This window comes from Mercenaria mercenaria, chromosome 2 (genome assembly GCF_021730395.1).
Source record: "Mercenaria mercenaria strain notata chromosome 2, MADL_Memer_1, whole genome shotgun sequence".
NCBI lineage: Eukaryota > Metazoa > Mollusca > Bivalvia > Venerida > Veneridae > Mercenaria > Mercenaria mercenaria.
Window position 1 is genome coordinate 104,479,225 of NC_069362.1, and position 17,808 is coordinate 104,497,032.

The window sequence follows — 17,808 nt, forward strand, 5'->3', positions numbered from 1 at the left end:
TGACTATATGAACCAAATGACCCCGGGGCGGGGCCATATTTGACCCTAGGGAGATAATTTGAACAAACTTGGTAGAGAACCACTATATTATGCTACATTGCAAATATCAAACCCCTAGGCTTTGTGGTTTGGACAAGACCACGGACGCAGTGATCTGAATAGCACACCATCTGATGATGGTGGGCTAAAAATCATCAAGTTTATCATTTTGACCGAGTTTCATGAAGATTTGGTCAAAAACGTGGCCTCTGTGGTGCTGTTAAGATTTTCCATTTCCCTATTTATGACTATATGAACCAAATGACCCCGGGGCGGGGCCATATTTGACCCTAGGGAGATAATTTGAACAAACTTGGTAGAGAACCACTATATTATGCTACATTGCAAATATCAAACCCCTAGGCTTTGTGGTTTGGACAAGACCACGGACGCAGTGATCTGAATAGCACACCATCTGATGATGGTGGGCTAAAAATCATCAAGTTTATCATTTTGACCGAGTTTCATGAAGATTTGGTCAAAAACGTGGCCTCTGTGGTGCTGTTAAGATTTTCCATTGATCTGGCCTACTGACCTAGTTTGTGACCCCACAAGACCCAGTTTCAACCTTAACCTAGAGATTATCAAGACAAACATTTTGACCCAAGTTTCATGAAGACTGAATCTTAACTGTGGCCTCTAGTTTATTCACAAGCTGTTCCTTCGATCTGACCGGGTGACCTAGTTCTTGACATCACAAGATCCAGATAAAACTTGACCTAGAGATCATAAAGACAAACATTTTTACCAAGTTTCATAAAGATTGTGTCAAAACTATAGCCTCTAGAGTGTTCACAAGCTTTTCCTTTGTTTTGACCTAGTGACCTCATTTTTGACCCACATGATCCAGTCCCAAATCTGACCTAGAGATCATAAAGACAAACATTCTGACCAAGTTTCATATAGGGTGGGTCACAACGGTGGCCTCTTAGAGTGTTCACAATGCGAATGTTGACGAACGGTGCACGACTGATGACGGATGCCAACAGATGCCAGACAGTGACTGGTCACAATAACTCACCTTTAGCACTTTGTGCTCAGGTAAGCTAATAAACAAGAGGGCAAAGAAGGCCCAATGTCACTCACCTGAGTAACACACTATAATAGTGTAAATATGTTTTACCTAGTGATTTCATGGAGCCAAATATTCTGACCAATTTTCAATACCACTGGACAAACAAATGTGGCCCTTTGAGTATGAAGAATCCCTTTCTTTGATTTGACCTAGTTACCTAGTTTTATAACCCACATGACCCAAATTCGAACTTGTCCAAAATTTCATGAAAAGCAAACATTCTGACAAAGTTTAGGTAGATTGGAACAAAAAGTCGCCTCCAGAGTATGTAAAAGCTTTTCCTTTGATTTGACCTAGTGACCTAGTTTTTAAGCCAATGTGACCCAGATCTTAAATTATCCAAGACTTCAAAAAAACAAACATTCTGACCAAGTTTTATGAAGATAGAAACATAAAAAGTTCATGCACATCAAATGAACAAAGGTGTTAACAAGGTTTTCCTTTGATATGACTGAGCAACCTAGATTTTTACCCCAACTGACTCAGTTTCGAACTTGGTCTAGGAATCATCAAGATAAATATTCTGACCAAGTTTCTTGAAGATAGGGTCATAAATGTGGCTTCAAGAATGTTAACAAGCTTTTCCTTTGAATTGTCAGGGTGACCTAGATTTTGACCCCGTATGACCAAACTTTGACCTTGCCCTAGAAACCATCAAGATACCTTGACCAAGTTTCACGCAGATATGGTCATAAATGTGGCCTCTAGGTTGTTACCAAGCTTTTCCTTTGGTTCATGGCAGTAACTCTATAACCCATGATGGAATCTAGCCAATTTTCGAAAGAAACTGAGATCTTATAAGTTATTGTTACTTAAGGTGTGTGTAAGTGTGGTTAAAATCAAATACAAAATCTAAGTTCTATCGTTTTCAGAAGGAAAAATAAACAAATTGTGGCTCTTTCGGGGGTCAATCAGGGGCCGTAACTATGGAACCTATGATTGGATCTGACCGATTCATCATGAAATCCAAGATTTATTGTTACTGAAGATATTTTGCAAGTTTGTATCAAATTAAACCATTTGAATGAAGTCTCCATTTGGCTGCAAAAGCAAAAATAGTAAATTTTGGCCCTTTAAGGTGCCATAACTCTGGAACCAATGATCGGATCTTGCCAATTTTTGAAAGGAACTGAGGTATCATGCCAATACAAATTGCATGCAAGTATTATTAAAGTTGAATAAGAAATGTGGTCTCTACCATGTTTACAAGCAAAAAAGAGTGCCAGAATTTCACGTTATATGCCTTTCGCAGCAAATTTTTTTACACCAGCACCTACATTTGCAAATGGAATTTATCTTTTGTGGTTGTTTATTAATTATTGTAATTCTTTTGTTTTTTCTAAATCTACATAAAAACTCCTTACCAGGTAGAGATACCTTAAAATACACCTGAAATTTGAAAGTAACTGGTCTTGGTTTTTCCCTACGGTTAATTATAACAAAAATTTACAATATAGCTGTTTATAGTAACAGCTAAAGGAAGTTAATCTTTAAAAAAAAAATAAGTCCCCAGATGACCTAATATCGAACTTGTCCAAGATTTTATTGAGGGTAACATTCTGACCAAGTTTCATTTAGATTGAGCCAAATTTGTGACCTCTAGAGTGTTAACAAGCTTTTCCTTTGATTTGACCTGGCGATCTAGTTTTTGACCCCAGATGACCCAATATCGAACTCGACCAAGATTTTATTGAGGGTAACATTCTAATCAAGTTTCATTGCGATTGGGCCAAAACTGTGACATCTAGCGTGTAAACAGTCAAATTGCTGACGACAACAACGCCGCCAACGCCGACAGCGGACACAGGGCGATCACAAAAGCTCACCTTGAGCATTCTGTGCTCAGGTGAGCTAAAAATTATCATAGTAATATAAAGCTTACCAAATAAATTACATCAAAGAACAAGAGGGTCATGAAGGCCCTGTATCGCTCACCTGACCTACTGACCTAAAGATCATCAAGATTAACATTCTGACCAAGTTTCATTAAGATATGGTCATAAATGTGGTCCCTAAAGTGTTAACTAGCTTTTCCTTTGATTTGACATGGTGACCTAGTTTTTGACCCCACATGACTCAGATTTGAACTTGACCTAAAGATCACCAAGATAAACATTCTGGTTATGTTTCATGAAAATACAGTCATAAGTCATAAATGTGGCCTCTAGAGTGTTAACAAGCTTTTCCTTTGATTTGACTTAGTGACCTGGTTTTTGACCTCACCTGACCCAGATTTGAACTTGACCTAAAGTTCATCAAGATCAATATTCTGACCAAGTTTTATTAAGATATTATCATAAATGTGGCCTCTACAGTGTTAACTAGCTTTTCCTTCGATTTGACCTGGTGACCTAGTTTTTGATTCTACATGATCCAGATTCAAACTGGACCATGAGACCATCAAGATTAACATTCTGACCAAGATTCATGAAGATAAGAGTCATAAATGTGGCCTCTACAGTGTTAACAAGCTTTTCTTTTGATTTGACCTGGTGATCTAGTTTTTGACCCTAGATGACCCAATATCAAACTCGTACAGGATTTCATTGAGGGTAACATTCTGACCATGTTTCATTAAGATTGGGCCAAAATTGTGACCTCTAGTGTGTTAACAGTCAAATTGTTGATGACGGACAGATGGACGACTGACACAGGGTGATCACAAAAGCTCACCTTTGAGCACTTGTGCTCAGGTGAGCTAAAAAGTAAAGTCACCTTTTGTTCCTATAGCACCTAACTATGCAAATGTCGGCAGGACGAAATAATATGGAGGACGGACAGATGGATGGACAACACAAAAGCTATATCCCTCCACCTTTGGTGAGGAATAACAAGAGGGCCACGATGACCCTTAATTACTCGACTGAATAATATGAGCCACCCGTTTCAAATGGCAAACTGATGCTAAAATATAAAGAAATTAGGTCAGTAGGTCACATTCATGGTCACTGAAAGTCAGTTTTTAGATCAGGGTGCAAAACTGTATATGTCATCAAAATTTCAAGACTGTATCTTAACAAGAGCGGTCAGTGGACAGCGCGCTCGACTATTCTCAGTGCTTGATAGTATAACATAAGCAATGAGTAAAACTTTAACATTACAATAAGCATATTCTAAGTCGAAAAGGGGCCATAATTCAGTAAAAATGCTTGATAGAGTTGCCTCCTTTTTACAGACTGGGGTCATGATGGTAAACAAGTATGCAAAATATGAAAGCAATATCTCAATGGACTTTGCAAATATTTGGGGTGGTACACAAACTTTAACATTTATTCTAGGTCGAAAAGGGGCCATAATTCAGTCAAAATGCTTGATAGAGTTGCCTCCTCCTTTTTACAGACTGGGGTCATGATGGTTAACAAGTATGCAAAATATGAAAGCAATATCTCAATGGACTTTGAAAATATTTGGGGTGGTACGCAAACTTTAACATTTATTCTAAGTTGAAAAGGGGCCATAATTCAGTTAAAATGCTTGATAGAGTTGCCTCCTCCTTTTTACAGACTGGGGTCATGATGGTACGCAAACTTTAACATTTGTGTGACGCTCACGCTAACGCCGACGGCGGGGCGAGTAGGACAGCTCCCCTATTCTTCGAATAGTCGAGCTAAAAAACAAGAAAGTAGGTCAGTAGGTCAAGGTCAGTCATGTGACCCCTAATCACTTGATGTCATCAGGTAATTATAACTAAACAGTCTAGGAACTTTGATCTAATATTTTTAAGTACTTTTTCCAATATAAGTCATATAACAAGAGGGTCATGATGACCCTGAGTGGCTCACCTGAGTAATATGGGCCACATGTTTAAAATGGTGTTAAAAACTGTACATGTCATCCAAATTTCAAGGCCGTATCTTAAAAAACAAGAAAGTAGGTCAGTAGGTCAAGGTCACAGTCAAGTGACCCCTAATCACTTCGGGTCATCAGGTAATTATGATTAAGCACTCTAGGAAATATAATTTTTGAAGTATTTATTCCTATATAACACTTTTTACAAGTGGCACCCAGGGCGGGGCCTCTTTTCACCCCAGGGGCATAATTTGAACAATCTTGTATGAGATCCACTAAGCAATGCTACATACCCAATATCAAAGGCCTAAACTTTGAACTTTCAGATAGGAAGGTTTTTCCCCTATAGATATGTCTATGTTCAATTTGGGAACCCTAGGACTGGGCCTCTTTTCACCCCAGTGGCATAATTTGAACAATTTTGGTAGAGGAACACTAGGCAATGCAACATACCAAATATCAAAAGCCTATGCCATGCAGTTTCAGGCAAGAGGTTGTTTTAAGTTTTTTCCTATATAAGTCTATGTAAAACTTGAGACACCTCGAGGCAGGGCCTCTTTTCACCCCAGGGGCATAATTTGAACAATTTTAGTAGAGGACCATAAGGCAAATATCAAAAGCGTAGGACTTGCAGTTTCAGATAAAAAAGATTTTTAAAAAATTGTCCTATATAAGTCTATGTAAAACTTTAGACTCCCCGGGGCAGGGCCTCTTTTCACCCCATTGATATAATTTGAACAATTTTGGTAGAGGACCATAAGGCAATGCTACATACCAAATATCAAAGGCCTAGGTCTTGTGGTTCTAGATAAAAAGATTTTTAATTTTTTTTCCTTAATAAGTCTAAGTAAAACTTGTGATTCCCGGGGCGGGGACTCTTTACACACAAGGGGCACAATTTGAACAATCTTATTAGAGGATTATCAGATGATGTTACATGCCAAATATCAAAGCTCCATGCCTTGTGGTTTTGGACAAGAAGCTTTTCCTTCCGGTTGCCATGGCAACCAGAGTTCTCAATGGAATTCAATTCTTTGAAAAATTTTGAAAGGGGGCCACCCAAGGATCATGTCTGTGAAGTTAGGTTTAATTCTGCCCAGTGGTTTTCAAGAAGAAGAATTTTTTAGAAAATGTTGATGGACGGACGGACGACGCACGACTGACAATGGACGACGGACATTGATCGGTCACAAAAGCTCACCATGAGCCTTTGGCTCAGGTGAGCTAAAATGTGACCGCAAGGCAGGGTCTCTTTTCATCCCAGGGGTATAACATGAACAATCTTACAAGAGATCCAGTAGGCAATGCTACACACCAAATATCAAATGCCTAGACATTGAACTTTTGGACAAGAAGAGTTTTTAATTTTTTCCTATGTAAGTCTTTGTTAAATTTTGGACTCCCAGGGCTGGGCCTCTTTTTATCCCAGGGGCATAATTTGAACAATTTTGGTAATGGAAAACTAGGCATGGCAACAGCCTATGCCTTGCAGTTCCAAGCAAGAAGGTTTTTTAAAAAAAAATTCCTATGCAAGTCCGTGTAAAACTTCAGACCCTCCCCCCCCCCCCCTTCGCTGTGGGAGGGCCTCTTTTCACCCCAGGGTATGAATCTGAATAATTTTGGTAGAGGACCACAAGGCAATGCTACATACCAAATATCGAAGTCCTAGGTCTTGTGGTTTTGGACAAGAAGATTTTTAAGTTTATTCCTAAATAAGTCTATGCAAAACTTGGGACCCTCCGAGCAGGGCCTCTTTTCACCCCAGAGGCATAATTTGAACAATTTTCACAATTTTCATAGAGGACAATTAGATGATGTCACATGCCAAATATCAAGATTCTAGGCCCTGCAGTTTTGAACAAGAAGATTTTTACAGTTTTTCCTGTTGGTTGCCATGGCAACTAGAGTTCTGCATGGAATTTAATTCTTTGAACAATTTTGAAAGGGGACCACCCAAGTGTGGTGTAATTCTGCACAGTGGTTTGTAAGAAGAAGTTTTTATTATAAATTGTTGGCGGACGGATGACTGACGACGCATTCCGGACATTGAGTGGTCACAAAAGCATACCATGAGCCTTCAGGTGAGCGAAAATGTAAAAACTGGAAGAACAAACAGCAACTGAATCTGTGCTGCCTATAGAAATATTTCTAACTTAAGGAACTTTTTTGTGAGACAAATTCTTACCAATTTACACATTTTTCAATCTACTAATACTAATGTGTTGTAAGTATATTTTTCAATAACTCGATTAAACCCATACTGAGCTATCAAAATCTAAATCATACTTCCTCAACTCAATAATTAGTGTAAATTTATGACAATTATGATAATTTACCAGTAAGTGTCCACAGTATATTCCATATCTTTGGCACAAAAGCTGAACTTGCTTTTTCTTTGATTTCTTTTAACAATATCTGAAAGAAATTTCAAAATTACCTTCATGTTATTCTAAATCTTGCGGAGGTTTCATAAAGACTGGCCTAGAAATGTGGCCTCAAATGGTTATCATAGACTAAAAATCAGCAAAACAGTTAAGAAATTGTTCTGTATCATGCAGAATTTATTTTTTTTTAATTAAAGAATATACAACATCAATACCTCTCATAGGACACTCCACTATTCAACAGCCTTGTCAAATGAATGAATATAAAAGCCGAACAAGAGCACAGCGATGTGGAGCAATATTCGCCAAAAGGTATGACATTTGGCCCCAAAGCGTGAAAGGACCTAGAAGCAAGACATCCGAAACATGAGCTCTGCACGTTGTCTTAATGGTGTGAACATTTGTGTGAAGTTTTTTTTTAAATCCTTCAAGCAGTTCAAGAATTACAGAGCGATAAGAAACAAAGTTATATAACCTTGTACCCCTAAGTTTGACCTTGACCTTGAACATGACTTTGAAGCAATCATCTGTAACATGCGTTCTGCAGGTTGTCTCAATGTGGTTAACATTTTTGTCAAGTTTCTTTGAAATCCTTTAAGAGGTTCAAGAGTTACAGAGCTGACTCGAAATTGCCAAAGGACAGACAGACAAACACCAGGCTCAGGTGAGCTAAAAATAGTAGGTGTGCAAGTTTATATCATTTTAAAGACTCATGCAAGTTTTCATCAATTCATATCAAATCCTTTTTGGCTAGGCGCATCACAAGGTGAAATGTGCATTTTCGACTATTTTAGAACCATTAACCTGGAAATATGGGAGGGTGGGGGAGAAGCCAGACAGAAAAACAGAATGTGTCTTTATCATATCATGATAAAGACTCATGCAAGGTCTAATCAATTTATATGAAATATTTTTTGAGCTAGGCACATCACAAGGTGAAACTGTACAGCCTTTACTATTTCAGGACCCATAAATTTGGTAGTAGGAAGCAAAGCAAGACAAACAAGAGGGCCAATATGTCCCTAGGTCACTCACCTGAGAAACACACCACAAGAGGGCCGTGATGGCCCTATATCGCTCACCTGAGTATCATTGCTCTTAATGATAAGATCAAGTTTTGACATAGATCACATAGGCATACACTTTAAATATAATCAGGATAAATATTTTCTTGTAACAGTCCCCTTTGACCGATGGATCCCATACTAGTCAGGGCCAATCTCCATACCAAGTTTGACGGTTCTAGGCTCAAATGCTGCATTTTTGTACTAGCATGACTATTCCTTACCCTGGAAGACTTAAATAACATTAAAAACCAATCTCATTAGATGCTACTGAGGTACACTGATTTACATAAATAAAGGGAGGTAATTACCCATAAATTCAGTCAAAATGTACCTACCCTGATTGTCTGAATCCATCTGATGGCATAAATGAAATTTCAAATCAGTATCTTCATTGGTTACCGAGATACACCCATTTTAATTTTGACACAAAGGAAGGTAATTTGACATAAAATCAGTCAATAGTTATCAAACCTGATTGTCTCAGTCCAACTAATGACAATAATGAAATTTCAAATGAGTCCTATAAATACTTACTGAGATAAATCCATTTTTAATACAAGAGGACCATGATGGTCCTGAATCGCTCACCTATCCCCACATTACCTAGTGTTGAACTGAGTACGACGTCGTTATTTCTATTATTTGACATAGTGACCTAGTTTTTGAGCACATGTGACCTAGATATCATCAAGATAAAAAATTCTGACCAATTTTCATGAAGATCCATTGAAAAATATGACCTCTAGAGAGGTCACAAGGTTTTTCTATTATTTGACCTAATGACCTAGTTTTTGAAGGCACGTGACCCACTTCTGAATCTGACCTAGATATCATCAAGATGAACATTCTCACCAATTTTCATGAAGGTCTCATGAAAAATATGGCCTCTAGAGAGGTCACAAGGTTTTTCTATTTTTCGACCTACTGACCTAGTTTTTGACCGCACGTGACCCAGTTTCGAACTTGACCTAGATATCATCAAGGTGAACATTCTGACTAATTTTCATGAAGATCCATTGAGAAATATGGCCTCTAGAGAGGTCACAAGGTTTTTCTATTTTTAGACCTACTGACCTAAATTTTAACCGCACGTGGCCCAGTTTCAAACCTGACCTAGATATCATCAAGGTGAACATTCTGACCAACTTTCATAAAGATCCCATGAAAAATGTGACCTCTAGAGTGGCCACAAGCAAAAGTTTACGCACGCACGAACGCACGCACGCACGGACGGACGGACGACGGACGCCACGCGATCACAAAAGCTCACCTTGTCACTTTGTGACAGGTGAGCTAAAAATCAGGAAAGGTAATCATGCATTGGTATATGCATGTAGAAGATACAGAGTAAAAACCTTTACAACAACATATTAGAACAAGAGGACCATGATGGTCCTGAATCGCTCACCTCTTCCCACATGACCCAGTTTTGAGTATGACATCGTTTTTTCTATTATTTGACATAGTGACCTAGTTTTGAACTTGACCTAGGTATTATCAAGATAAAAATTCTGACCAATTTTCATGAAGATCCATTGAAAAATGTGGTCTCTAGAGAGGTAACAAGGTTTTTCTATTATTTGACCTACTGACCTAGTTTTCGAAGGTACGTGATCCTGTTTTGAACTTTATCTACATATCATTAAGGTGAACATTCCCACTAATTTTCATGAAGATCTCATGAAAAATATGGCCTATAGAGAGGTCACAAGGTTTTTCTATTTTTATACCTGCTGGCCTAGTTTTTGACCGCACGTGACCCAGTTTCGAAACTGACCTAGATATCATCAAGGTGAATACTCAGATCAATTTTCATGAAGATCCATTGAAAAATATGGCCTCTAGAGAGGTCAAAAGATTTTAACAATTTTAGACCTACTGACCTAGTTTTTTAACGCAGATGACCCAGTTTCAAACTTGACCTAGATATCATCAAGATGAACACTCAGACCAACTTTCATACAAATCCCATGAAAAGTATGGCCTCTAGAGAGGTCACAAGGTTTTTTTTATTATTTGACCTACTGACCTAGTTTTTTAAGGCACGTGACCCAGTTTCAAACTTGACCTAGATATCATCAAGGTGAACATTCTGACCAATTTTCATGAAGATCCATTCAAAAGTATGACCTCTACAGAGGTCACAAGGTTTTTCTATTTTTAGATCTACTGACCTAGTTTTTGACCGCAGTTGACCCAGTTTCGAAAGTGACCTAGATATCATCAAGATGAACATTCAGACCAATTTTCATACAGATCCCATGAAAACTATGGCCTTTAGAGAGGTCACAAGGTTTTTCTATTATTTGACCTACTGACCTAGTTTTTGAAGGCACGTGACCCACTTTCGTATTTGACCTAGATATCATCAAGATGAACATTCAGACAAACTTTCATACAGATCCCATGAAAAATATGGCCTCTAGAGAGGTCACAAGGTTTTTCTATTATTTGACCTACTGACCTAGTTTTGGACGGCACATGACCCACTTTCGAACCTGACCTAGATATCATCAAGATGAACATTCTGATCAATTTTCATGAAGATCTCATGAAATATATGGCCTCTAGAGAGGCCACAAGGTTTTTCTATTTTTAGACCTACTGACCTAGTTTTTGACCGCACGTGACCCAGTTTCGATCTTGACCTAGATATCATTAAAATGAACACTCAGACCAACTTTCATACAGATCCCATGAAAAATATGGCCTTTAGAGAGGTCACAAGGTTTTTCTATAATTTGACCTACTGACCTAGTTTTTGACGGCACGTAACCCAGTTTCGAACTTGACCTAGATATCATCAAGGTGAACATTCAGATCAATTTTCATGAAGATCTTGTGAAATATATGGCCTCTAGAGAGGTCACAAGGTTTTTCTATTTTTAGACCTACTGACCTAGTTTTTGATGGCACGTGACCCAGTTTCGAACTTGACCTAGATATCATCAAGATGAACATTCTGACCAACTTTCATAAAGATCCCATAAACAATGTGACCTCTAGAGTGGTCACAAGCAAAAGTTTACGGACGCACGCACGGACGCACTGACGGACGGACGGACGACGGACGACGGACACCGCGCGATCACAAAAGCTCACCTTGTCACTTTGTGACAGGTGAGCTAAAAACAAGTAAAAGTAGAAATTTTTACCATGGAAGACATAAATAACGTTTCAAACCAATCTCATTAGAAGCTGCTAGGTATGTTCATTTACATAAAAAAGGAGGTAATTCAAAGTCCATCTGATGACATGAATGAAATTTCAGATCAGTATCTTCATTAATTACGGAGACTTACCCATTTTAATTCGAAATAAAGGGAGGTAATTTGACATAAAATCAGTCCATAGTTATCTTCCCAGATTGTCTGAGTCCAATTAATGACAATAATGAAATTTCAAATGAGTCCTATAAGGACTCACTGATATAAATTCATTCTGATAAAAATCAGGGGAAGTAATCAGATATAAAATAACTCCAGAACCTAAGATTCATCATGGATTCCAAGATTTATTGTTGTTGAAGATATTTTGCAAGTTTGTATCAAATCAAAGTTTGATTAAAGTTGACTGCAAAATGTTGTCACTATCCTGTTTACAAGCAAAAAATAGCAAATTCTGGCCCTATAAGGGCCCATAACTCTCGAACCCATGATGGGATCTGACCAGTTTTCGAAAAGAACCGAGATATTATGCCCAAACAAGTTGTGTGCAAGTTTCTTAAAATCAAACATAAAATGTCTCTATCGTGTTCACAAGGAAAGTGTGGACGGACAGACGACAGAGGATGGACAAAGGGTGATCACAAAAGCACACCCTGTCACTACAAAACAGGTGAGCTAATAACAGTGTAAATATATTTGACCTAGTGATTTCTTGGAAACAAATATTCTGACAAATTTTCATTAGGATTGGACCAAAAATGTGGTCTCTTGAGTTTAAACAAGTATTTTCTTTGATATGATCTAATGACCTTGTTTTTGACTTTACATGACCCATATTCAAATATGGCTAGACTTTATCAAGGCAATCGTTCTAACCAAATATCATGAAGATCAATTGAAAATACAGCCTCTATCACAAAAACTTGACCACTGAAGCTGGATAGCTTCCTTACATACTGATTCAGATTAAAAGGAACACCAATGTTATCAATTAACTAATTAATCTAAACTGTAGCATATTCTACTCATCTGATATCTGTTAATGATGTATACTCAATGTTACGCTATATAAACAATATATATTATAAAATGTTGGTCTGAATTTGTATGTCCACTGTTGTTAATTCTTTTTAAACATTTATAGATACATATATGAAAAAAAACACTACTGCAGCTTTTGAGTAAAGCGCATGTCTCCCACAACTGCCTAATCATTTGAACAGTAAGTCTGTCTTTATAAACTGTTCACTCACAGAAAATACACCTTTGATAGTTTTGGAGTAAACGTTGGAGTAAGCGGCCTTTTGGATAAGTGTTGGAGTAATCTGCCTATGGGTAATTCAAGGGCCATGATTCCCAAGTGCCTGTGACGAGTTGGCTAGTTATCAAACTTGGCCGAGGACTTATTGGCAAACATATTTTGTTCAATTTTGGTGAAGATCAGATGAAAATGTTTCACTTAGGGTGCGCACAAGATTTGTGACTGATGGACACAAAGACAGACAGACAGGAGTAAATCAATATGTCTCCCACCATACAGTGGTGTGGGAGACATAACTAGAGTTGTCACAGGAGTGACAAATTATACCCTCACAATGTTGCCTTGTCACAGAACTAAGCCAATGTCAAAGCCGAACTTGCTTGAACTTTGACCTACTGATCTCAAAATCAATAGAGGTAAACCGCTGGTCGTGATTAACCTCCCTATGAAGTTTCATGATTCTCAACCCAAGCGTTCTCAAGTTGTCTAGAATCCAGGTCACTCTGACCTTTGACCTCTGGAATTCCAAATCAATACTGGTCATCTGCTGGTCATGACACCTCCCTTTTAAGTTTCGAGATCCTTGTCCCAAGCGATCTGTCTGTCTGTCTGTTTTGGGTTTAACGCCATTTTCAACAGTATTTCATGTAACGGCGGGCAGATAACCTAACCAGTGTACCAGTACAAACCTGTTTTCCGCAAGTAACTGCCAACTTCCCCACATGAATCAGAGGTGGAGGACTAATGATTTCAGACACAATGTCGTTTATCAAATAGTCACGGAGAACATATGCCCCGCCAAAGGTTCGAAGTCGCGACCCCGCTATCCGTAGACCAATGCTCTTACCTACTGAGCTAAGCGGGTGGGCTCCCAAGCGATCTGTAGTTTTTGTTCAAAACCATTTAATTGTTCTGGGTCATTGTGACCTTGACTTTTGACCTACTGACCTCAACATCATTAGGGGTCATCTGCTAGTCATAACCAAACACCCTATCAATTTTCTTGATCCTAGGTTCATGCGTTCTCAAGTAACCTTCCGAAAACCGTTTAACTGTTTTGTGTTACTATGAGCTTGACCTTTGACCTACTAATATCAAAGTCGAACCCTGACCTTATTTTATCATGTTACACCTGTTAAACAAAAATTCATGATCCTAGACCCAAGTGTTCTAAGTTATCATACGGAAACCGTTTAACTGTTCAGGTTTACTGTGACCTTGACCTTTGTTCTACTGACCCCGAAGTCAAACTTGACCTGTATTTTCTAAACACCTGTTTACCAAAAAGTATTTAAATTGGTCAATTCTTTCATGAGTTATCATCCCGAACCCATAAAACCGACAGACAAGCTCACTCCTTGTGGGGGTATAATAACAACATTTTATTTGTAAATTGTTGGAAAATTGAGAAAAATGCTATGAAATACAATGTACGTCATCATAACAAAGGGAAGTAATTAAGAAGAAATACCCCAACATATTTTTAATTTGCCCCCAATGATACATCAGCTTGTTAAAAATTGAAAATTTACGAAAGGTTATTTGAATATCCATCAAAATCATATCCATGAAAAAGTTACAGACTAGACAATGAAAATGACTTTGACCTCAAAGCAAGACACTGACCTTTGAGTTAGGGTTCGGAGTCTTCTCCGTGGCGTATTGTCTCATTATAGAAGCATTTGAATCAAGTAATATTAGACACCCTTGATGGAAAGTGCTGCAGACACACAGCAATAAAAATACTTTACTGACCTTAACAATTTCCAACTTCCTGCCAGCAACCACCTTGTATTCTAGATTGTTTTTGCAAACTGAATACAGCAAATCGAGGGGCAAATTCCCATACCACAATTTCTCTGTTTGTCCCACTGGACTGTGAAATATTCCAAGCAAAACTTGTACATACTGCTTGAATCTGTAACTGTACATCTGTAAATTAATACGAAGATAAAAGTACAAAATAATGTACTCAATATTTTTTCATCACTGCAGTTTATGAAATTATGTTATAATGAACTGTAGGGTTTCAAAATACCTTGACTTCCAATACTTATTAAATGTTTTCCTTTTTTCTTGGAAACTATTCCCAACATGTACTCAGCTTATTTACAAACATATAGAAAGCTGTATCATACTTCATATTTTTGTCTTGTTTCAAACCTAATGCATGTACATTTACAAACTTCATCTATATGTATTTTTTGTTCCTAATATAAAGGTATTTCTGACAAATACACATACAGAAGTTTTGGGATTTCAATTCCTACTGAAAACTTACCTACCCTTCAAAGCTTAAAAACAGAGGAAAGTCGAACTTTTTACTACAATGTTTTAGGTAAAGTGTATGTTTTCGGTGAAGACTCACTACAGACAAAGTCTCTAATGTCTCTAGTTCATATGGAAACATCTGTTATAGGTGTCGAGAACAAAGGGTCCTTGAACAATGTTTAAACTGACTGAATGTCACATGAAACAGAAATACTGCCGAAGAATACCCTTTAATCATGCTTGTTACAACTGATTCCGTCCTTGTGACCAGTGTGCAGTCTGGTCAAGATCTGCACTGTTCGCCATTCAGTTAGTATCTATCTGATAAGCATCCCTTTTAACAGACAATGGCATTGTCCAAATTAATAAATGGATGTTTATTAAAGAAATTAAGCAGGGTAAGGATTAACCCAACAAAACAAAAGACAACTTACTGCTGTATGCTCCAAGCCAAGGTGACGAATCAACAACATGGACTTCTCAAATATCTGTAAAAGATATTGTCAGCTGGACTAACTAAATCTTGTGTGGTCTTCCAAGTACAGAAAAACAAAAAAATTCCACAGTGACAACTTTTTATAAAAGCTATAATTATGCTGGACATTAATATTTGACCATGTTTGTAATTCATATCGCAGTGACAACTACAAGACACACAGGTCTCAAATGAGATTTACTATCATACATTCAGCAATTTTCACTGATGGCCTGACCAATTTTTCCATTTAGGTTGTACATGCTTTTATATTTAGAAGAGGGCCACGATGGCCCTAAGTCACTCACCTGAGTAACACACAATAACAGCTTAACATGTTTTACCTGGTGATTTCATGGAGACAAATATTCTGAAAAACTTTCATTAAGATTGGATAAAAAATGTGGCCTCTTCAGTGTTAACAAGCTTATTCTTTGATTTGACCTGGGAACCTAGTTTTTGACCCTACATGACCCAGATAAAAATTCATAAGATATTTCATGTACACAAACATTCTGACTAATGAACAAGAGTGTTACCTTTGAATTTACCGGGTGACCTAGTTTTTGACCCCATATGACCCGGTATCAAACCTGGCCTAGGAATCATGAACATAAACATTCTGACCAAGTTTCATGAAGACAGGTTCATAAATGTGGCTTCTGTGTTGTTTACAAGCTTTTCTTTTGATTTCAACCGACATGAACCAGTTTCGATTCTGGCCTAGAAATCATGAAGATAATCATTCTGTGCAAGTTTGTATAAAATCAAAGAAAAATGAAACCTCTATATGGCTGAAAAGGCCAAAATAGAAAATTTTGCCCCTTTCAGGTGCAGTGACTCCAGAACCCAAGATGGAATCTAGCCGGTTTTCGAAAGAAACTGAGATCTCATTATGACAATAGTTGAGTGTAAGTGTGGCTAAAATCAAATATAAAACGTCACTTCTATCGTGTTCCCAAGGGGTCAATCAGGGGCCATAACTCCGGAACCTATAACTTGACCTGACAGATTCATATCATGGAATCAAAGATTTATTGATGTTCAAGATATTTTGCAAGTTTTATCAAATCAAACCATACAGGAAGTCTCTATATGGCTGCAAAAGCCAAAACAGCAAATTTTGGCCCTTTAAGGGGCCATAACTCTGAAACCCATGAAGTGATCTGGTCAGTTTTTGAAAACAAGTTGTATGCAAGTTTGATTAAAGCTGACTGCAAAATGTGGTCTCTACTGTGTTCACAAGCCAAAAATAGCAAATTTGGCCCTTTAACAAGCCATTAACTCTGGACCCCGTTATGGGATCTGCCCTGTTTTCAAAAGAAACCGAGATATTATACCAATTCAAGATGTGTGCAAATTTGATTAAAATTGATTGCAAAATGAGGTCTCTTTCGTGTTCACAAGCCAAATATAGCAAATTTTTGCCCTTAAAGGGACCATAACTCTGGAACCAATGATGGGATCTGGCCAGTTTTCAAAAAAAAAAAAAAACAACGAGATATTATAGCAATACAAGTTGTTTGCAAGTCTGATAAAGTTGATTGCAAAATGTGGCCTCTATCGTGTTCACACACCAAACAAGAGGACCATGATGGTCCTGAATCGTTCACATCTTCCCACATGATCCAGTTTTGAGTATGACGTCGTTTTTTCTATTATTTGACATAGTGACCTAGTTTTTGAGCTCATGTGACCCAGTTTTGAACTTGACCTAGATATTATCAAGATAAAAATTCTGACCAATTTTCATGAAGATCCATTGAAAAATATGGTCTCTAGAGAGGTCACAAGGTTTTTCTATTATTTGATCTATTGACCTAGTTTTTTAAGGCACGTGACCCAGTTTCAAACTTGACCTACATATCATCAAGGTGAACATTCTGACCAATTTTCATGAAGATCCATTCAAGGGTATGGCCTCTAGAGAGGTCACAAGGTTTTTCTGTTTCAAGACCTACTGACCTAGTTTTTGATCGCAGTTGACCAGTTTCAAACTTGACCTAGATATCATCAAGATAAACATTCAGACCAACTTTCATACAGATCCCATGAAAAATATGGCCTCTAGAGAGGTCACAACTTTTTTTCATTATTTGACCTACTGACCTAGTTTTTGATGGCACGTGACCCACTTTCGAACCTGACCTAGATATCATCAAGATGAACATTCTGACCAATTTTTATGGAGATCCATTGAAAAATATGGCCTTTAGAGAGGTCACAAGGTTTTTCTATTATTTGACCTACTGACCTAGTTTTTGATGGCACATGACCCAC

The 17,808-nt window shown here is 37.8% G+C and overlaps 1 protein-coding gene across 5 annotated transcripts in view; it reads right to left on the reverse strand.

The window, feature by feature from the left end:
• The window catches only part of LOC123564769 (protein zer-1 homolog), a 76,770-nt gene that overhangs the window by 15,436 nt on the left and 43,526 nt on the right, over positions 1-17,808 (reverse strand). For all 5 annotated transcript variants that reach the window (XM_053537415.1, XM_053537412.1, XM_053537411.1 and 2 more), the window contains 3 exons: positions 15,488-15,541; positions 14,538-14,714; positions 7,240-7,318 (listed from right to left, as the gene is read on the reverse strand). In XM_053537415.1, coding sequence (XP_053393390.1) covers positions 7,240-7,318; positions 14,538-14,714; positions 15,488-15,541 — 310 coding nt within the window. The remainder of the gene's footprint in view (positions 1-7,239; positions 7,319-14,537; positions 14,715-15,487; positions 15,542-17,808) is intronic.